We start from the raw sequence: 22,262 nt of genomic DNA, 5'->3' as shown, positions 1-22,262 counted from the left end.
TTAGAACGTGGCGGTCTGTCGGTGTCGAAAGGTTTCGAAAAACGCTATCATCCCCTTCCTCACGCCGCCGCTGCCCTTCGGTATCCTCGCCGTCATCATGGTGGAGCTGCTGCTGCTGTGGTATCGGGACGCGAGAGGAGGGAAGGCGGCGCCGTCCATGGAGTTCGCCCGTTTGACCTTTGATGGGTTCGCACGCCACGACTTAGACCTCGGAGGAGGAGTCTGAGCCACCAGACACTTCTGATACTGGACCTGACAGACAGGAAGAGAGCGACCAATCAGAGTCCAGTCTGATGACTCGAGTGATGGAGATAGGTCAAGAGACAGACAGACAGGGAGAGAGACAGACAGACAGGGAGAGAGACAGACAGGGAGAGAGACAGACAGACAGGAAGAGAGACAGACAGACAGGGAGAGAGACAGACAGACAGGGAGAGAGACAGACAGACAGGGAGAGAGACAGACAGGGAGACAGACAGACAGGGAGAGAGACAGACAGAGAGACAGACAGACAGACAGGGAGAGAGACAGACAGACAGGGAGAGAGACAGACAGACAGGGAGAGAGACAGACAGGGAGAGAGACACACAGACAGGAAGAGAGCGACCAATCAGAGTCCAGTCTGCCGACTCGAGTGATGGAGATAGGTCAAGAGACAGACAGACAGGGAGAGAGACAGACAGAGAGACAGAGAGACAGACAGACAGGGAGACAGACAGACAGACAGGGAGAGAGACAGACAGACAGGGAGAGAGACAGACAGGGAGAGAGACACACAGACAGGGAGAGACAGACAGGGAGAGAGACAGACAGACAGGGAGAGAGACAGACAGGGAGAGAGACAGACAGACAGGGAGACAGACAGACAGGGAGAGAGACAGACAGGGAGAGAGACACACAGACAGGGAGAGAGACAGACAGACAGGGAGAGAGACAGACAGACAGGGAGAGAGACACACAGACAGGGAGAGAGACAGACAGGGAGAGAGACAGACAGACAGGGAGAGAGACAGACAGGGAGAGAGACAGACAGACAGGGAGAGAGACAGACAGAGAGAGAGACACACAGACAGGGAGAGAGACAGACAGGGAGAGAGACAGACAGGGAGAGAGACAGACAGGGAGAGAGACAGACAGACAGGGAGAGAGACAGACAGACAGGGAGAGAGACAGACAGGGAGAGAGACAGACAGACAGGGAGACAGACAGACAGACAGGGAGACAGACAGACAGCTGTCTCACCATACACGCGGCCTGCACGGCCTCAGAGACGACCCCAGCATCCGGCTCGCACCAGAACACGTGACACTCGAACCGCTGCGTGCCGCCGTCAGCGATCACAGCGAAGGTGTGGCTGTCATGGCCGACGCCCAGAAAAGTGAGGAAGCGAACTTGACACTCCCAGAATGGCTCCTCCCCCTCCTGTCGAGATCAGAAAACAGATTAAACGCAGCGATGACCTTTGACCTTTGACCCGTGTGACATGACGTTACCTCGCCCCTCCACAGCGACAGGACGTTGTCAGTGACGTGGATCACCGTCGGTTCCCACTCGTCTCTGTGGGAGGAGTTCAAGATGCTCTCGATCGCCCGGTTCAACACCTCCATACCTGCACACACACACACACTAACACACCCACACACCTACCTCTTTGTGTGTGTGTGTGTGTGTGTGTGTGTGTGTGTGTGTGTGTGTGTGTGTGTGTGTGTGTGTGTGTGTGTGTGTGTGTGTGTGTGTGTGTGTGTGTGTGTGTTACCCATGGCTCTGGACACCGGCAGGTTTCCGATGTACTGGACATCAAACTTCTGGACCTGCTGCTGCACGGCCTCTAGAAACTCAACTGAAACAAAGACAGGTCATCTGTAAAGAACCAATCAGAGAGCGGGTGATGTCAGAGAACGGGTGATGTCAGAGAACGGGTGATGTCAGAGAACGGGTGAGGTCAGAGAACGGATGATGTCAGAGAACGGGTGATGTCAGAGAACAGGTGATGTCAGAGAACAGGTGATGTCAGAGAACGGGTGATGTCAGAGAACGGGTGATGTCAGAGAACAGGTGATGTCAGAGAACAGTGATGTCAGAGAACAGGTGATGTCAGAGAACAGATGATGTCAGAGAACAGGTGATGTCAGAGAACAGGTGATGTCAGAGAACAGGTGATGTCAGAGAACAGGTGATGTCAGAGAACGGGTGATGTCAGGTGATGTCAGAGAACGGGTGATGTCAGAGAACGGGTGATGTCAGAGAACGGGTGAGGTCAGAGAACGGATGATGTCAGAGAACGGGTGATGTCAGAGAACGGGTGATGTCAGAGAACAGGTGATGTCAGAGAACAGGTGATGTCAGAGAACAGGTGATGTCAGAGAACGGGTGATGTCAGAGAACGGGTGATGTCAGAGAACGGGTGAGGTCACCTTGTCTGGGCAGATCTTCAGGTGAGATACTGTCCGTGGTCAGAGAGCGAGACGTCCTCATCAGCGTCTTCTCTGACATCATCTGCAGACAAAGATACAGACTGTAAATAAAGATGGACGTCATCACCACAAGATGCGACTTCTGTATCTGAGATATTTGGCTTCGTTCTTGTGCAACAGGAAGTGGGAGGCGTCATCCATCTTTAAGGTCGGATGTATGTGAGCTACTAAACTCTTGATACACTGTAAATCACAGAATTACTGGTTTAATCAAAACATCTACATCAACTGGAATCTGTGTTTACTGCTGAGGAGCTAGCATAGCATGCTAACACAGGATGCTAAGCTAGGTGATGATGGAGGATTCTCTGACCTTGGAGCACAGCTGGTGCAGAGCGGTGGCGATGGCCTTGGCCGGAGCGTCGCAGCGGAAGACGTGACACTTGAGGACACACGTGTCCTTGTCTCCGGCCACGAAGGCAAAGTCCCTGAACACACCACACACACACACTCATGTCTCACTGACCTCAGAGGACATCACATGTCCTGTGAGGACAATGTGTCCTGATGAGCAGGTTCCATCAATGACCCTGACGTACGTGACAATGACAACATTACCTGTCCCTGCCCAGGTGAGGGGGCGTGTCCAGGTGAGGGGGCGTGTCCAGGTGAGGGGGGTGTGTTCAGGAAACAGAGAGTGGCAGTGTTAGTGTCAACACACACACAGACCAACACGTAAAACACACATGTCGACAGCAACAGAGACACACACAGAGAGAGAGACAGGTGGATTGACCACTCTGATTGGTTTACCTGCCGTTGTTGCAGCCCACCCCCCACACACGGATGTTAATGATTGGCTGACAATGGAGGGGGGTGTGGTCCAAAGGGTCCAACAGCGTCAGAGTGTCTTTCTTCAGAACCAGCATCATCTCCCGCCCCTGCAGACAGACAGGCAGAGAGACAGACAGGTGAAGACGGAGACAGGTGGAGACAGATAGAGAGACAGACAGGCAGAGAGACAGACAGGTGAAGACGGAGACAGGTGGAGACAGATAGAGAGACAGACAGGTAGAGACAGACAGGTGGAGACAGAGACAGGTAGAGAGACAGACAGGTGGAGACAGATAGAGAGACAGACAGGCAGAGAGACAGACAGGCAGAGAGACAGACAGGTGAAGACAGACAGGTGGAGACAGAGACAGATAGAGAGACAGACAGGTAGAGAGACAGACAGGTAGAGACAGATAGAGAGACAGACAGGCAGAGGGACAGACAGGTGGAGACAGAGACAGATAGAGAGACAGACAGGTAGAGACAGAGACAGGCAGAGAGACAGACAGGTGGAGACAGAGACAGATAGAGAGACAGACAGGTAGAGAGACAGACAGGTGGAGACAGAGACAGGTGGAGACAGAGACAGAAAGAGAGACAGACAGGTGGAGACAGAGACAGGTGGAGACAGAGACAGGTAGACAGACAGCAGGGTTCAGGAGACCATGTGTCTCACCTCCCCCCAGGCTCCCTGCCGGTCGCTCTGCTCGGGAGCGGGAGTGCAGTGAGACAGCTGCTGGATGACATTACTGACAGCGAGACTGCTGCGACCTGGAGACAGGTCCTCCTCCTCCACCTGCAGCCAGCCCAGAGAACGCACTGCAAAACACTGAGAGACAGACAGGTGGAGAGAGAGGGAGACAGGTTCAGGACCCTGAACCACGAAGCACGGTTTGTGGTCTTCAGGTTTAACTCAGAGGTTTGTCTCCTACGAAGCTCCTCCCCTTGTTATCAGGGTAAATCACCATGGTAACGCTGAGCAGCTGACCTGCTCAGGTGGAGTTGGAGATGAGAGATCAAACAGTAGAAAGCTCCGCCCACTGACCAATCACATCAGACACACAATGAGAACACGTGTAAACGACACGTACAGAAATACCATCAAATATCTCACTGACACATTCAAGTATAAGTAACTGTTGAATTAGATTTATGTGATTGTTGTGTTGAGACCTTGGAATCAGGCTCGTGGTTGGTCAGATAGTCTTCATGTCGCCATGACGACCTGAAAGACAAAGATGTGTCTCATCATATAAACATTTTCTATATGTGTGTGTGTGTGTGTGTGTGTGTGTGACTGTGTGTGTGTGTGTGTGACTGTGTGACTGTGTGTGTGTGTGTGTGTCTGTGTGTCTGTGTGTGTGTGTGTCTGTGTGTCTGTGTGTGTGTGGTGTCTGTGTGTGTGGTGTCTGTGTGTGTGTGGTGTCTGTGTGTGTGTGTGTGTGTGTGTCTGTGTGTGTGTGTGTGTCTGTGTGTTACCTGTCCTCAGGTGCTCTCTGTCCTCCAGCTTCCTCCTGCTGATACAAACACCACAGAAGAAGACATGAGCTAACCTGAGCTAGCTCAGCTAAGCTAACACAGGGGGGGGGGGGGTCTAACCTGTAGGTCAGGGGTCGGGGGCTTTCCAGTGATGCTGGGGTGTTGCCACTGGGTGGCGCCGGAGGGAACGTGCCAGTAGTAGGTTCCCGTGGAGTCTCTGATGGTTCTCCAGTCGGGGGGGAGGTCCGGGTCCAGCTGCAGGTTCTGGTCGGTCCAGATGTTGTCTGCACACACACACACACACACACACACACACACACACACACACACACACACACACACACACACACACACACACACACACACACACACACGCACACACAGACACACACACACACACACACACACACACACACACACACAGACACACACACACACACACACACACACACACATCCAGGACCTCACTGGGATGACTTCAAAATAAAAGCAGCTGAACTGACTGTGATCACTTCCTGTTTGCAGGGAACTCAGAATAATTGATGAAGAGTCAAAGACAAAACGCTGAATCAGCTGATTGACAGCAGTGAGATGACCAGAGACTGGGGGGGGGGGGCACAGCTTCTCGTCTCTGAAGGTCACGACCTTTTCCTCATAACCTGCTGCTTCATCTCCCAGCACTTTGCACAGAGTGGTCTTAGTGAGGTCCAGTTTAATAATTATAATATTAATAATAACTTTATTAGTATAGCACTTATCTAAACCAGGTTACAAAGTGTAAAAAGTCCATTGTATAAATAAAGAGTCGATTGTAATAAAAGAGATTCTGTCCAGTCCAATGTTGAAGCCAAATCATGACATCATAAGGTCGTGACCTCAAGTTGGAACCCCGAGAGTTCCCGGATGAGTCGGCACTTTCTGTGACCTCTCACAGGTCAGACAGACGTACACAACCCCGAGCTCCGCCCCTCCTTAGTTACAGTTGCTAACCTGTGAACTAACTCTCATGCTGGTTTTCTTCTTCTCCTTCAGGTCACATGGTTACGACAGCGTTTCTCTACCAGTCAACATCCTGAGGTCTTACCGTCATAGTTCACGATGATAATGGCCAACATGTAATCCTTCCCCATCATGGCTCCGCCCTCCAACCTGTGTGTTCCAATCAGCTGATCGCACACACACACACACACACACACACAGGCCCAGATGAGGTTAAAGTCTTCTGCTGCTCTCTCTCTCTCTCTCCTTTTTGTCTGTGTGTCTAAGTGTCTCTCGTCCTTCGTTCGTCCACACCATCAGTTGTCTTCTTCTCCTTTATCTTTTATCTTTTCTCCGTCTCGCTCCTCTCTCGCTCGTCCTCTAACTCGTCCTCTCTCTCTCTCCTCTCTCTCTGATGAAGGATGCTGTTGTCCTTCTCTCCCTCTCTCCCTCCCTCCCTCCCTCTCTCCCACTCCTACTGATGTCATCACCCCTCCCTCTCTGACTCAGTCGCCCCCCCCCAGTTGTGACAGTGAAAGGTTCTCTCAACCTGATGCAGCTCTGTGCAGCGCTGACACAATGCATGCTGGTCCGAATGCAATCCATGATGGAGAAGTCCGGCAGATGTTCTCCAGCTACAGTGATTATATATACATATATGATCATATATAATATGTGAATGTATAATATCATTGTCTTTGTTTCTCTTATCTCATGTGGATCTTCACCAGGTGACCTGATGGTGAACAAGCAGCCCCCCCCCAAAGTCTCATCCTGGAACCGCCCCTACTCTGACTCCACTACATGACGTCAGCAGGACACAGTCGGCAACGTGTCCCGGAAAACATGACAGGAAGTCAGACCAGTTCTCCTGCAAAATAAAAGCCTAGTATTTACTATAATTAGGATTGTGTATAAAAACACTGCGGTGAACCAAAACCTCACGACTCATTTTTTTTTTTTATACAATTCCAAAGGTATATCAAATTATATACAATATAAATTATTATCTACAAATTCTAACAGATCATGTTTTAATTCCTCTCCTTTCCTCTGCAGTCATGTCTTCTGCTTTTCGTCATAGCATAACAGAATTATTAATTATTAATTTGACGACATTCACGTCCCCTTAATTACTATTATGTCTACTGCACTGCGTTTTATATATATATATATATATATATATATATATATATATATATATATATACGACAAAATAAAAACCTTTCTTTTGTTTTGAAATTAGAGCGGAAGTGACTAGGCGTCGCAGGAGATCGACAGGACACTTCCGTGTTCGCTCGACGTCGCTTCGTGTTTGTTAAAATATTAATGTTTCCTTGAAGCCTAAACACTGTTTTCACGTTAGCAGTTAGCCGTTAGCTTCGCGTCCTCGGCGGAAGAGGAAGCTGGAATCCAACATGGACGACATGTACGTGACAGCAGGTGAGCACGGAGCCGGTGTGAGGTTCTATAGAAACAGAACGGTGTGTTTGAGGTTCTATAGAACCAGATCAGTGTGTGTGGTTCTATAGAACCAGATCAGTGTGTGTGGTTCTATAGAACCAGATCAGTGTGTGTGGTTCTATAGAAACAGATCAGTGTGTGTGGTTCTATAGAAACAGATCAGTGTGTGTGGTTCTATAGAAACAGATCAGTGTGTGTGGTTCTATACAAACAGATCAGTGTGTGTGGTTCTATACAAACAGATCAGTGTGTGTGGTTCTATACAAACAGATCAGTGTGTGAGGTTCTATAGAAACAGAACGGTGTGTGTGAGCTCCTATAGAACCAGATCAGTGTGTGTGGTTCTATAGAAACAGAACGGTGTGTGTGAGCTCCTATAGAACCAGATCAGTGTGTGAGGCTCTATAGAAACAGATCAGTGTGTGTGGTTCTATAGAAACAGATCAGTGTGTGTGGTTCTATAGAAACAGATCGCTGTGTGTGAGGTTCTATAGAAACAGATCAGTGTGTGAGGTTCTATAGAAACAGATCAGTGTGTGTGGTTCTATAGAAACAGATCAGTGTGTGTTGTTCTATAGAAACAGATCAGTGTGTGTGAGGTTCTATATAAACAGATCGGTGTGTGTGAGGTTCTATTGAAACACATCGGTGTGTGAGGTTCTATAGAAACACATCAGTGTGTGAGGTTCTATAGAAACAGATCAGTGTGTGAGGTTCTATAGAAACAGATCAGTGTGTGTGAGGTTCTATAGAAACAGATCAGTGTGTGAGGTTCTATAGAAACAGATCAGTGTGTGTGGTTCTATAGAAACAGATCGGTGTGTTCGAGGTTCTATAGAAACAGATCAGTGTGTGAGGTTCTATAGAAACAGATCAGTGTGTGTGAGGTTCTATAGAAACAGATCAGTGTGTGTGATTCTAAAGAACAGATCAGTGTGTGTGTGGTTCTATAGAAACAGATCAGTGTGTGTGGTTCTATAGAAACAGATCAGTGTGTGAGGTTCTATAGAAACAGATCAGCGTGTGTGGTTCTATAGAAACAGATCAGTGTGTGTGGTTCTATAGAAACAGATCAGTGTGTGTGAGGTTCTATATAAACAGATCGGTGTGTGTGAGGTTCTATTGAAACACATCGGTGTGTGTGGTTCTATAGAAACAGATCAGTGTGTGTGAGGTTCTATAGAAACACATCAGTGTGTGAGGTTCTATAGAAACAGATCGCTGTGTGTGAGGTTCTATAGAAACACATCAGTGTGTGAGGTTCTATAGAAACAGATCGCTGTGTGTGAAGTTCTATAGAAACAGACCAGTGTGTGAGGTTCTTTAGAAACAGATCAGTGTGTGTGGTTCTATAGAAACAGATCAGTGTGTGTGGTTCTATAGAAACAGATCAGTGTGTGTGGTTCTAAAGAAACAGATCAGTGTGTGTGGTTCTATAGAAACAGATCTAGAAATGATCCTTATGATGAACGTGGCTCTTTACGCCACCTAGTGTTTCAAACTGTCCTGGCACACGAGCTTCAGCCTCTTATAGTTTGAATGAATGAAGGTTTATTAGTTCTCATTATTTATTATTGATATTATTCATAACTTATTAATTATGTATTGGCTCTTGTCCTGTTGTTTTCTTCCTCCATGTTTAGTGGACACATGTTGTCTCATCATGTAAACATGTTGGACTGAGCTGAACGTGTCAGATTAAATCTATCTGTGTTGCCAAGGTAACCAGGAGCGGGGCTGGAACGACCCCCCTCAGTTCTCATATGGCCTTCAGACGGCCCGCGGACCCCCGAGGACCCTCCTGAACAAGAGAGCAGCGCCACCTGCAGGTGAGAAACACACTGAGTGAGTGAGTGAGTGAGTGAGTGAGTGAGTGAGTGAGTGAGTGAGTGCGTGCGTGTGAGTGTGAGAAGCATCAGCCGCTCAGTGACTCTGTAGAAGTGAAACACAGAGTTCATCTGGTCTCAGCTGCTCTGGGATCAGCTGCTCTGGGATCAGCTGCTCTGGTCTCAGCCATAGATATAAACACTACATATCTTGGCCGTGTTGCCGGCCAACGGAGACGAACGTCACCACATGGCGGCCATCTTGCTGAGGGCGGCTCGCTCACCCATAACATTGTGTTGTAGTGGTGCGTACTGTTTGGTTTGTTATAAACGTCAGAGATGTAGATATGACACTGCATACTTATGAATAATTATGTTATTTTTCTAAACAATTTAATAATTTATGCAGTGTCATAACTACATCTCTGACGTTTATAACAAACCAAACAGTTTAAAAATCGGTTGAAAATTGAGCAAGTTATGGTTATTTTAAAAAGTACGCACCACTACAACACAATGTTATGGGTGAGCGAGCCGCCTGCAGCAAGATGGCCGCCATGTGGTGACGTTCGACTCCATTGGCCGAGGCATCTATGTCTATGGTCTCAGCTCTCACTGGAACTAACTCACTCCTCACTGGTTCCCAGGACCTGAACAGGAAGTCACTGGTGCTGGTTTGATTCCTCAGTTTATCAGATTGAAACGTCCTGAACTGACTCGTCACATGTTCCACACGAGACGCTCACACTCAGAGTTAAAACGAGACCTGATCCGACTCCATCGCTTCAGAACCAGGACCAGGACCGGACGTCACCTGAAGTCTCCAGCTGAAACAGGAACTGGGAACTCGTTCATTTTAAGTGTGAACTGGCACAACACTGAGTTTAACTCAAATAAAACTTTATAAGCTGTATCATCACATATGTTTTGCGGCTCCAGACACTTTTATTTTGTGGAAAAGGGGAAATGGATCTTTGATAGTAAAGCTTGTGACAGCTCACTTTCTTATCACGTGTTCAGTGATCACTCACATGTTTACTGAAGAGACAGACAACTGTCTTTAATGCTTCACACGTCCTGTCTCTGATTGGCCCCCAGGTGCAGGAGCTCCACCCCCTATGTATTCCTCGGCCAACCCTCTGGCTCCAACTCAGTGTGGCTTAGCCCCGCCCCCTCTGCACAAAGGTAAGAGCCGCAGTCGTCATGGCAGCAGAACGTGATTTCATGCTTTTTAATTGTGATGCGTCTCTGAACTCCTACAGCGGGTCCTCCACCTGGCTGCGTGGCCCCGCCCCTTCCTCCGTCAGGACCAATGATGAGCCAGCAAGAGGCTGGCAGGAGCCAATCGGAGCGTGTGCCTGATGTGGAAGCAGTGGTGCTGGTGCTGAGGCGAGCGCTGGCCGCCTGCAGACAGGCCATCGCTGTGAGTTCAACACAATCACACTTCCACATACTTCCTGTTGTCTTCACAATAAAAGCCTTTCAAATATAAATGTCAAAGGAGCGCAGCTGGTGCTTCACAGTATTATTCTCTCGTCGTCACCTCGGCCCCCCCCACGGACTGTCGGGGGGGGGGGTGTCCTCACTGACGTCCTGAACCCTGTTCATGGTTCGGTTCAGTCACAACAACTCGTAAAGATCCTTCTGAAGCACAAGAGCAGTAAATGTCTGGTGGTTGTAAATCCTCTAACTGTAACTATAACTAACTAACTGTAACTATAGATATAGCTGTAACTAACTGTAACTATAACTAATAAACTGTAACTATAGCTATAGCTGTAACTATAACTAACTAACTGTAACTATAGCTATAGCTGAAACTAACTGTAACTATAACTAACTAACTGTAACTTTAGCTATAGCTGTAACTGACTGTAACTATAACTAATAAACTGTAACTATAGCTATAGCTGTAACTAACTGTAACTATAACTTACTAACTGTAACTATAGCTATAGCTGAAACTAACTATAACTAATACTTAAATGTAACTGTAACAATAACTAGCTATAACTGTCACTGTAACTGTAGCTATAACTAACTAAGCTGTAATTAACTGTAACAGTAACTTAACTGTCACTATAACTGTGAATACCTGTAACTATGCCTGTAATATAACTAACTTTTACTATAACAGTAACTTTACTGTAACTGTCACCTAATTATAGCTGTAACTATGATACTATTTAACCGTAACATAACTTTAAATAACTATACTTATAACTTAACTTACTATCGCTGTAACTATAAGCTTTAACTTTAATTTTAACTAAAACTATCTGTAACTATACAAGTATAACTGTAACTATAACTGACTGTACCAATAACTAACTTTAACTGTAATTATAACAACTGTAACTGGGATTGTAACTACAATTAACTATAACTACAATAGCAACTATAACTTTAATTATATCCATATCTTACTGTCACTGTAACTTACTGTAACTGTAACTATAATTGTAACTATAACAGTAACTATATGTACAACTTACAGGACCTATAAGTAACTAACTAAGTGTAACTATAACTGTGACTGTAACTCAAGCTCAAACTGTAGCATTGACTGTAACAGTAACTAAGTGTGTTTCCAGGGATTGTAACTATAATTGTAACTATAAAAGTAACTATATGTACAACTTACAGGACCTATAAGTAACTAACTAAGTGTAACTATAACTGTGACTGTAACTCTAGCTCAAACTGTAGCATTGACTGTAACAGTAACTAAGTGTGTTTCCAGGGATTGTAACTATAATTGTAACTATAAAAGTAACTATATGTACAACTTACAGGACCTATAAGTAACTAACTAAGTGTAACTATAACTGTGACTGTAACTCTAGCTCAAACTGTAGCATTGACTGTAATAGTAACTAAGTGTGTTTCCAGGGATTGTAACTATAATTGTAACTATAATTGTAACTATAACAGTGTGTTCTGGTTTCAAACCAGTTTCCAGACTGAGAACCGGTTTAAGATCAGGCTGTTAATCCGATCTCCTGCTGTGTGACCTTTGACCTGCAGGATCAGGTGTGTAATGATGTGGACAAAAGGCTCCGCCTTCTGGAGGATGGCTGGAGATCAGGTCAGCTGAGTCTTCCTGTCCAGAGACGCATGGACGCCCTGTCTCAAGGTAACTGTCCCACCTCACATGAGAGTGTCAGCACCTGTCTCTGTCCCCCTGCCTGAAACCTGTCTGTCTCTCAGAGCTGCAGTCGGGTCACTGGGACGCAGCTGATGAGATCCATCGCTCTCTGATGGTCGATCATGTGACCGAGGTCATTCAGTGGATGGTCGGCGTTAAACGACTTATCGCTGAGACGCGAAATCTGAGTCCAGAACTCCTCCTACAACTTCTTCACAACCCTGAAGAACCGGTCCAGGAGCCTGTCTCCCAGTCCTGACTCGGCAGCAGGTTTCCTTGGTCTCTTGACTCGGACCCTTGGAACCATCTCAGGACCTGGTGGCAACCATCTCACATCCACACTTCAGGTTCACAGCTCAGACCACAGGGAAGGAGGAGGTCCAGCAGTTTGCTCAAGGGAACTTCAGCGAGGATGGATTGTTCAAAATGAAACCTTCTGTTCTGGACCATGAACATCTGGATTCTGGATTTTACACTATTATTGGTGTCTGGACCACAGACGGCGTATAAGATCAGATGTAGGTTCCAGGTCCAGAGAGTGAAGCTGATGCTGAAGTGTCTGAAACCTGTGTTCTCTCTACTGACCAGCAGGGGGCGACTCCTCTGGTAGTGACCAGCAGGGGGCGACTCCTCTGGTACTGACCAGCAGGGGGCGACTCCTCTGGTAGTGACCAGCAGGGGGCGACTCCTCTGGTACTGACCAGCAGGGGGCGACTCCTCTGGTAGTTTCTATAGAAAGTGACTTCTCACTTTATAACGTCAGTAAACATTCAGGAGTTTCTGTCTCAGTCTCTAGTTTCACCTTTTCTTCAAACAACTGATGTTCATCTAGTGAATTATGATCGATACGAGTATAACAGACAATAAAGCACTGTGGGGGGGGGTTGGATACCACAGTGTGATTGACAGCTGGTACCGTCCAATGGGTGCAGGTAGCAGCTGTTGGGCGTGCAGGTCCTCGAGCTTTCAGTCAGGCTCCACCCCCTCCTCCAAAGATGGTTACTTCTAAGGGCTAGCGATCGCTATCGGACGATATTCATGTTTTCTTATTGTTTCTCCGATTTACTGAGTGAAATGTCCTCGACTCCTTCATAATTCAGTTCTTAGATAATTAATCCACCTTCATTGCTCTGTATTCCTCTGTTTGCTGGTATCCAAATAAATCTTATTGTTGATGAAAATGACTTGAACAACATTAATGCTGAATATGAATCTGTTCATAGAACAACCTTCTGGTTTCTACTCTTCTCTGTGATGCTGCTGTCGTTCTGATCCTCTCCACTGGAACCTGTAGTCTGCTCTAATCAAACCACAACCTGTTCTTCCTCTGATAGGATCTTTGGATCATCTGTAGAAACTGAAATCAATCTTCCACCAAAACTGCATTATTGCCACAATCTGCATCCGTTTTGCAGAAAGTAGAAATCAGTCGTCACTGAGGGGAACAGCCAATCAGGACTTAGAGACAACTTTCATACATGTTGTCTCGTCTGAATTTTGACTACACCTTTGATCAAAATAACAAAATAAAAAAACACAATTTATTACCAATTACAAGTAGCACTTTGTAGTTTGTCTTTCTTGAAGATTATTGTTCTGACTTGATTCTTGTGGCGGTTTGTTCCCTCGTGGTCGATGCTCTTACTGTGAGTCGCTCTGGATAAAAGCTTCAGCTCAATGAAATGTGATGAATTCAAATCTCCTTTTATTGGACCTCGCGACACTGAGCCACGTTTCCACCAATCACAGCAGAGCGTCGGCGATTCATGAATTGATTTCGATGTATTCGGAACAAATTTGGTTCAATCGTTTCAATTCCATTGCTCAGCCTTTTTTATATCATCAAATAACTGATTCAATCCAAACTGATCAGAAACTTGAACAAACACCAGAGATCAGAACGAGCTGAAGACAGAATCATCTTTACAAACATTAATTTAAAGGTTCAGTGTGTAGAATGTTGTGACATTACATTACATTTCATTTAGCTGACGCTTTTATCCAAAGCGACTCACAGTAAGTTCATCAACCCCGAGGGAACAAACCCAGAACAACAAGAATTAAGACAGTACAATTTCTTCAAAAATGAAGCAAAACTACAAAATGCTATAAGTCAGAGCCATTTCAGTGCTACTAGATTGTTAGTTTCAAAAATTGTTAGTAATTTCTTTTTATTCAAGGTATAGTCTGAAGGGGTGTGGTTTTATCTAGTGGTGAAGTGTCATGTTGTAGCTGAACACCCCCCCCCCCCTCCAAACATGAAAGAGAACCAGTTGTAGCTTCAGTTGTCATAAAAACTCAAAAGGTTTAATTAGTCCAGTCTGTGGCTACTGTAAAAATCATGGCTGCCTCCATAGAGAGAACCCGCTGCTGGTGTACAGATAGAGTATTTAAACATAAAATATTTAAATATTAAGTATTTGTATAAATAGTATTTAAATATAAAGACCTATTCTATTGTAAAGATAAAAATTGGTACAGTTTAGATCAGCGGTCGCCAGCCCGTCGATCAAAGTCTTCACTGTCGATCTCCCAACTCTCTGGACTCGGTAGTCTGTGTCGGTTGTGTGTGTGTCGCTTGTGTGTGTCTGTGTGTCGGTAGTCTGTGTCGGTTGTGTGTGTGTCGGTTGTGTGTGTCTGTTGTGTGTGTGTCGGTTGTGTGTGTCGGTTGTGTGTGTGTCGGTTGTGTGTGTCTGTGTGTCGGTAGTCTGTGTCGGTTGTGTGTGTGTCGGTTGTGTGTGTGTCGGTTGTGTGTCGGTAGTCTGTGTCGGTTGTGTGTGTGTCGGTTGTCTGTGTGTCGGTTGTGTGTGTCTGTGTGTCGGTAGTCTGTGTCGGTTGTGTGTGTGTCGGTTGTGTGTGTCTGTGTGTCGGTTGTGTGTGTGTCGGTTGTGTGTGTGTCGGTAGTCTGTGTTGGTTGTGTGTGTCGGTTGTCTGTGTGTCGGTTGTGTGTATCGGTTGTCTGTGTGTCGGTTGTGTGTGTGTCGGTTGTGTGTGTGTCGCTTGTGTGTGTGTCGCTTGTGTGTGTGTCGCTTGTGTGTGTGTCGGTTGTCTGTGTGTCGGTTGTGTGTGTGTCGGTGATGCTTTGGCTTCACTTTTGTAGAACTATCATGTCTTCGACACTCCAGCACACCTTCCTGATTGGTCACATGTTTGTTACGTAATCTTATTCACTCGTTTTTTTTCTTTCAAACGTTCTCTGATGAAGTGAAATCAGTTTGTCTTCACTTTGAACATCAGGCTAGCAGCTGTTGAGACTAGCTGCTAGCTTTGTAGATTAGCTGCTAGCTGTAGAGACTAGCTGCTAGCTGTTGAGACTAGCTGCTAGCTTTGTAGATTAGCTGCTAGCTGTAGAGACTAGCTGCTAGCTGTAGAGATTAGCTGCTAGCTTTGTGGATTAGCTGCTATCTGTGTAGATTAGCTGCTAGCTTTGTAGCCTAGTTGCTAGCTTTGTAGACTAGCTGCTAGCTTTGTAGACTAGCTGCTAGCTTTGTAGATTAACTGCTAGCTTTGTAGACTAGCTGCTAGCTTTGTAGATTAGCTGCTAGCTTTGTAGACTAGCTGCTAGCTTTGTAGACTAGCTGCTAGCTTTGTAGACTAGCTGCTAGCTTTGTAGATTAGCTGCTAGCTTTGTAGACTAGCTGCTAGCTTTGTAGATTAGCTGCTAGCTTTGTAGACTAGCTGCTAGCTTTGTAGACTAGCTGCTAGCTTTGTAGACTAGCTGCTAGCTTTGTAGATTAGCTGCTAGCTTTGTAGACTAGCTGCTAGCTTTGTAGACTAGCTGCTAGCTTTGTAGACTAGCTGCTAGCTTTGTAGATTAGCTGCTAGCTTTGTAGACTAGCTGCTAGCTTTGTAGATTAGCTGCTAGCTTTGTAGACTAGCTGCTAGCTTTGTAGACTAGCTGCTAGCTTTGTAGACTAGCTGCTAGCTTTGTAGATTAACTGCTAGCTTTGTAGACTAGCTGCTAGCTTTGTAGATTAGCTGCTAGCTTTGTAGACCAGCTGCTAGCTTTGTAGACCAGCTGCTAGCTTTGTAGACTAGCTGCTAGCTTTGTAGATTAGCTGCTAGCTTTGTAGACTAGCTGCTAGCTTTGTAGATTAGCTGCTAGCTTTGTAGACTAGCTGCTAGCTTTGTAGACTAGCTGCTAGCTTTGTAGACTAGCTGCTAGCTTTGTAGACTAGCTGCTAGCTTTGTAGATTAGCTGCTAGCTTTGTAGACTAGCTGCTAGCTTTGTAGATTAGCTGCTAGCTTTGTAGACTAGCTGCTAGCTTTGTAGACTAGCTGCTAGCTTTGTAGATTAGCTGCTAGCTTTGTAGACTAGCTGCTAGCTTTGTAGACTAGCTGCTAGCTTTGTAGACTAGCTGCTAGCTTTGTAGACTAGCTGCTAGCTTTGTAGACTAGCTGCTAGCTTTGTAGACTAGCTGCTAGCTTTGTAGATTAGCTGCTGGCTTTGTAGACTAGCTGCTAGCTTTGTAGATTAGCTGCTAGCTTTGTAGATTAGCTGCTATCTGTGTAGACTAGCTGCTAGCTTTGTAGATTAGCTGCTAGCTTTGTAGACTAGCTGCTGGCTTTGTAGACTAGCTGCTATCTGTGTAGATTAGCTGCTAGTTTTGTAGATTAGCTGCTAGCTTTGTGGATTAGCTGCTAGTTTTGTAGATTAGCTGCTAGCTTTGTAGACTAGCTGCTATCTGTGTAGATTAGCTGCTAGTTTTGTAGATTAGCTGCTATCTTTGTAGATTAGCTGCTAGTTTTGTAGATTAGCTGCTAGCTTTGTGGATTAGCTGCTATCTTTGTTGATTAGCTGCTAGTTTTGTGGATTAGCTGCTAGCTTTGTAGATTAGCTGCTAGCTTTGTAAATTAGCTGCTAGCTTTGTGGATTAGCTGCTAGCTGTGTAGATTAGCTGCTATATGTGTAGATGAGCTGCTATCTGTGTAGATTAGCTGCTAGCTTTGTAGACTAGCTGCTATCTGTGTAGACTAGCTGCTAGCTTTGTAGATTAGCTGCTAGCTTTGTAGACTAGCTGCTGGCTTTGTAGACTAGCTGCTATCTGTGTAGATTAGCTGCTAGTTTTGTAGATTAGCTGCTAGCTTTGTAGACTAGCTGCTAGCTTTGTAGATTAGCTGCTAGCTTTGTAGATTAGCTGCTATCTGTGTAGACTAGCTGCTAGCTTTGTAGATTAGCTGCTAGCTGTAGAGACTAGCTGCTAGCTGTTGAGACTAGCTGCTAGCTTTGTAGATTAGCTGCTAGCTGTAGAGACTAGCTGCTAGCTGTTGAGACTAGCTGCTAGCTTTGTAGATTAGCTGCTAGCTGTAGAGACTAGCTGCTAGCTGTAGAGATTAGCTGCTAGCTTTGTGGATTAGCTGCTATCTGTGTAGATTAGCTGCTAGCTTTGTAGCCTAGTTGCTAGCTTTGTAGACTAGCTGCTAGCTTTGTAGACTAGCTGCTAGCTTTGTAGATTAGCTGCTAGCTTTGTAGACTAGCTGCTAGCTTTGTAGACTAGCTGCTAGCTTTGTAGACTAGCTGCTAGCTTTGTAGACTAGCTGCTAGCTTTGTAGACTAGCTGCTAGCTTTGTAGACTAGCTGCTAGCTTTGTAGACTAGCTGCTAGCTTTGTAGACTAGCTGCTAGCTTTGTAGACTAGCTGCTAGCTTTGTAGATTAGCTGCTAGCTTTGTAGACTAGCTGCTAGCTTTGTAGACTAGCTGCTAGCTTTGTAGACTAGCTGCTAGCTTTGTAGACTAGCTGCTAGCTTTGTAGACTAGCTGCTAGCTTTGTAGATTAGCTGCTAGCTTTGTAGACTAGCTGCTAGCTTTGTAGACTAGCTGCTAGCTTTGTAGACCAGCTGCTAGCTTTGTAGACCAACTGCTAGCTTTGTAGACCAGCTGCTAGCTTTGTAGACCAGCTGCTAGCTTTGTAGACCAGCTGCTAGCTTTGTAGACTAGCTGCTAGCTTTGTAGACTAGCTGCTAGCTTTGTAGACTAGCTGCTAGCTTTGTAGATTAGCTGCTAGCTTTGTAGACTAGCTGCTAGCTTTGTAGACTAGCTGCTAGCTTTGTAGACTAGCTGCTAGCTTTGTAGACTAGCTGCTAGCTTTGTAGATTAGCTGCTAGCTTTGTAGACTAGCTGCTAGCTTTGTAGATTAGCTGCTAGCTTTGTAGACTAGCTGCTAGCTTTGTAGACTAGCTGCTAGCTTTGTAGATTAGCTGCTAGCTTTGTAGACCAGCTGCTAGCTTTGTAGACCAGCTGCTAGCTTTGTAGACTAGCTGCTAGCTTTGTAGACTAGCTGCTAGCTTTGTAGACTAGCTGCTAGCTTTGTAGACTAGCTGCTAGCTTTGTAGATTAGCTGCTGGCTTTGTAGACTAGCTGCTAGCTTTGTAGATTAGCTGCTAGCTTTGTAGATTAGCTGCTATCTGTGTAGACTAGCTGCTAGCTTTGTAGATTAGCTGCTAGCTTTGTAGACTAGCTGCTGGCTTTGTAGACTAGCTGCTATCTGTGTAGATTAGCTGCTAGTTTTGTAGATTAGCTGCTAGCTTTGTGGATTAGCTGCTAGTTTTGTAGATTAGCTGCTAGCTTTGTAGACTAGCTGCTATCTGTGTAGATTAGCTGCTAGTTTTGTAGATTAGCTGCTATCTTTGTTGATTAGCTGCTAGTTTTGTGGATTAGCTGCTAGCTTTGTAGATTAGCTGCTAGCTTTGTGGATTAGCTGCTATCTTTGTTGATTAGCTGCTAGTTTTGTGGATTAGCTGCTAGCTTTGTAGATTAGCTGCTAGCTTTGTAAATTAGCTGCTAGCTTTGTGGATTAGCTGCTAGCTGTGTAGATTAGCTGCTATATGTGTAGATGAGCTGCTATCTGTGTAGATTAGCTGCTAGCTTTGTAGACTAGCTGCTATCTGTGTAGACTAGCTGCTAGCTTTGTAGATTAGCTGCTAGCTTTGTAGACTAGCTGCTGGCTTTGTAGACTAGCTGCTATCTGTGTAGATTAGCTGCTAGTTTTGTAGATTAGCTGCTAGCTTTGTAGACTAGCTGCTAGCTTTGTAGATTAGCTGCTAGCTTTGTAGATTAGCTGCTATCTGTGTAGACTAGCTGCTAGCTTTGTAGATTAGCTGCTAGCTTTGTAGACTAGCTGCTAGCTTTGTAGATTAGCTGCTAGCTTTGTAGACTAGCTGCTAGCTTTGTAGACTAGCTGCTAGCTTTGTAGATTAGCTGCTAGCTTTGTAGACCAGCTGCTAGCTTTGTAGACCAGCTGCTAGCTTTGTAGACTAGCTGCTAGCTTTGTAGACTAGCTGCTAGCTTTGTAGACTAGCTGCTAGCTTTGTAGACTAGCTGCTAGCTTTGTAGATTAGCTGCTGGCTTTGTAGACTAGCTGCTAGCTTTGTAGATTAGCTGCTAGCTTTGTAGATTAGCTGCTATCTGTGTAGACTAGCTGCTAGCTTTGTAGATTAGCTGCTAGCTTTGTAGACTAGCTGCTGGCTTTGTAGACTAGCTGCTATCTGTGTAGATTAGCTGCTAGTTTTGTAGATTAGCTGCTAGCTTTGTGGATTAGCTGCTAGTTTTGTAGATTAGCTGCTAGCTTTGTAGACTAGCTGCTATCTGTGTAGATTAGCTGCTAGTTTTGTAGATTAGCTGCTATCTTTGTTGATTAGCTGCTAGTTTTGTGGATTAGCTGCTAGCTTTGTAGATTAGCTGCTAGCTTTGTGGATTAGCTGCTATCTTTGTTGATTAGCTGCTAGTTTTGTGGATTAGCTGCTAGCTTTGTAGATTAGCTGCTAGCTTTGTAAATTAGCTGCTAGCTTTGTGGATTAGCTGCTAGCTGTGTAGATTAGCTGCTATATGTGTAGATGAGCTGCTATCTGTGTAGATTAGCTGCTAGCTTTGTAGACTAGCTGCTATCTGTGTAGACTAGCTGCTAGCTTTGTAGATTAGCTGCTAGCTTTGTAGACTAGCTGCTGGCTTTGTAGACTAGCTGCTATCTGTGTAGATTAGCTGCTAGTTTTGTAGATTAGCTGCTAGCTTTGTAGACTAGCTGCTAGCTTTGTAGATTAGCTGCTAGCTTTGTAGATTAGCTGCTATCTGTGTAGACTAGCTGCTAGCTTTGTAGATTAGCTGCTAGCTTTGTAGACTAGCTGCTGGCTTTGTAGACTAGCTGCTATCTGTGTAGATTAGCTGCTAGTTTTGTAGATTAGCTGCTAGCTTTGTGGATTAGCTGCTAGTTTTGTAGATTAGCTGCTAGCTTTGTAGGCTAGCTGCTATCTGTGTAGATTAGCTGCTAGTTTTGTAGATTAGCTGCTAGCTTTGTAGATTAGCTGCTAGCTGTGTAGACTAGCTGCTAGATTTGTAGATTAGTTGCTAGCTTTGTAGACTAGCTGCTAGCTTTGTAGATTAGCTGCTTTCTGTGTAGATTAGCTGCTAGTTTTGTAGATTAGCTGCTAGCTTTGTGGATTAGCTGCTATCTTTGTAGATTAGCTTCTAGCTTTGTAAATTAGCTGCTAGCATTGTGGATTAGCTGCTAGCTGTGTAGATTAGCTGCTATATGTGTAGATGAGCTGCTATCTGTGTAGATTAGCTGCTAGCTTTGTAGACTAGCTGCTAGCTTTGTAGACTAGCTGCTATCTGTGTAGATTAGCTGCTAGCTTTGTAGATTAGCTGCTAGCTTTGTGGATTAGCTGCTATCTGTGTAGACTAGCTGCTATCTTTGTAGATTAGCTGCTAGTTCTGTGGATTAGCTGCTAGCTTTGTGGATTAGCTGCTATCTGTGTAGACTAGCTGCTAGTTTTGTGGATTAGCTGCTAGCTTTGTGGATTAGCTGCTATCTGTGTAGATTAGCTGCTAGTTTTGTAGACTAGCTGCTAGCTTTGTAGACTAGCTGCTATCTTTGTAGACTAGCTGCTAGTTTTGTAGATTAGCTGCTAGCTGTGTATATTAGCTGCTAGCTTTGTGGATTAGCTGCTATCTGTGTAGATTAGCTGCTAGCTTTGTAAATTAGCTGCTAGCTTTGTGGATTAGCTGCTATCTGTGTAGATTAGCTGCTAGCTTTGTAGATTAGCTGCTAGCTTTGTAGATTAGCTGCTAGCTGTGTAGATTAGCTGCTAGCTTTGTGGATTAGCTGCTATCTGTGTAGATTAGCTGCTAGCTTTGTGGATTAGCTGCTATCTGTGTAGATTAGCTGCTAGCTTTGTAAATTAGCTGCTAGCTGTGGAGACTAGCTGCTAGCTTTGTAGATTAGCTGCTAGTTTTGTAGACTAGCTGCTAGCTTTGTAGACTAGCTGCTATCTTTGTAGATTAGCTGCTAGCTTTGTAGATTAGCTGCTAGCTTTGTAGATTAGCTGCTAGCTGTGTAGATTAGCTGCTAGCTTTGTGGATTAGCTGCTATCTGTGTAGATTAGCGTCTAGCTTTGTAAATTAGCTGCTAGCTTTGTGGATTAGCTGCTAGCTTTGTAAATTAGCTGCTAGCTGTGTAGATTAGCTGCTATCTGTGTAGAATAGCTGCTAGCTTTGTGGATTAGCTGCTAGCTTTGTAGATTAGCTGCTAGCTTTGTAGATTAGCTGCTAGCTGTGTAGATTAGCTGCTAGCTTTGTGGATTAGCTGCTATCTGTGTAGATTAGCTGCTAGCTTTGTAAATTAGCTGCTAGCTTTGTAGATTAGCTGCTATCTTTGTAGATTAGCTGCTAGCTGTGTAGATTAGCTGCTAGCTTTGTGGATTAGCTGCTATCTGTGTAGATTAGCTGCTAGCTTTGTAGACTAGCTGCTAGCTTTGTAGATTAGCTGCTATCTGTGTAGACTAGCTGCTATCTTTGTAGATTAGCTGCTAGTTTTGTGGATTAGCTGCTATCTGTGTAGACTAGCTGCTAGCTTTGTAGACTTGCTGCTAGCTTTGTAGATTAGCTGCTAGCTTTGTAGACTAGCTGCTAGCTTTGTAGACTTGCTGCTAGCGTTGTAGATTAGCTGCTATCTGTGTAGATTAGCTGCTGGTTTTGTAGACTAGCTGCTAGCTCTGTAGACTAGCTGCTATCTTTGTAGATTAGCTGCTAGCTTTGTAGAATAGCTGCTAGCTTTGTGGATTAGCTGCTATCTGTGGAGACTAGCTGCTAGCTTTGTAGAATAGCTGCTAGCTTTGTGGATTAGC

The 22,262-nt window shown here is 45.1% G+C and overlaps 2 protein-coding genes across 2 annotated transcripts; one reads left to right on the top strand and one right to left on the bottom strand.

The window, feature by feature from the left end:
* On the bottom strand, window positions 1-5,860 carry apbb3 (amyloid beta (A4) precursor protein-binding, family B, member 3). The gene is made up of 12 exons (XM_061086247.1): window positions 5,812-5,860; window positions 4,848-5,011; window positions 4,422-4,481; window positions 3,925-4,077; window positions 3,228-3,355; window positions 3,033-3,038; window positions 2,788-2,902; window positions 2,415-2,496; window positions 1,757-1,840; window positions 1,494-1,609; window positions 1,243-1,422; window positions 1-252 (listed from the first exon to the last, which is right to left on the bottom strand). Exons 1-12 carry the CDS (start codon window positions 5,858-5,860, stop codon window positions 1-3), a joined length of 1,389 nt encoding a protein of 462 aa, XP_060942230.1.
* A 1,107-nt stretch (window positions 5,861-6,967) lies between these two features.
* Window positions 6,968-13,324, top strand: sra1 (steroid receptor RNA activator 1). Its single transcript, XM_061085691.1, has 6 exons — window positions 6,968-7,148; window positions 8,891-8,998; window positions 10,094-10,180; window positions 10,258-10,418; window positions 12,023-12,131; window positions 12,206-13,324. The coding sequence occupies exons 1-6, from the start codon at window positions 7,124-7,126 to the stop codon at window positions 12,400-12,402; spliced, it is 687 nt and encodes a 228-aa protein (XP_060941674.1). The 5' UTR covers window positions 6,968-7,123; the 3' UTR covers window positions 12,403-13,324.
* Window positions 13,325-22,262: the final 8,938 nt, after the last annotated feature.

This window comes from Limanda limanda, chromosome 14 (assembly GCF_963576545.1).
Source record: "Limanda limanda chromosome 14, fLimLim1.1, whole genome shotgun sequence".
In the NCBI taxonomy this organism is placed as follows: domain Eukaryota; kingdom Metazoa; phylum Chordata; class Actinopteri; order Pleuronectiformes; family Pleuronectidae; genus Limanda; species Limanda limanda.
Note: the sequence above shows the minus strand (reverse complement) of the source record. Positions and strands in the feature narration are given on the sequence as shown.

Coding starts and splice junctions, on each gene's coding strand:
- sra1 (XM_061085691.1), top strand. CDS start 7,124: ATGGACGACATGTACGTGACAGCAG. Junction 7,149..8,890: donor CGACATGTACGTGACAGCAG/GTGAGCACGGAG, acceptor TGTGTTGCCAAG/GTAACCAGGAGCGGGGCTGG. Junction 12,132..12,205: donor CATGGACGCCCTGTCTCAAG/GTAACTGTCCCA, acceptor TCTGTCTCTCAG/AGCTGCAGTCGGGTCACTGG.
- apbb3 (XM_061086247.1), bottom strand. CDS start 5,860: ATGATGGGGAAGGATTACATGTTGGCCATTATCATCGTGAACTATGAC. Junction 3,356..3,924: donor GGCAGGGAGCCTGGGGGGAG/GTGAGACACATG, acceptor GTCTGTCTGCAG/GGGCGGGAGATGATGCTGGT. Junction 1,423..1,493: donor TGTCGCTGTGGAGGGGCGAG/GTAACGTCATGT, acceptor TGATCTCGACAG/GAGGGGGAGGAGCCATTCTG.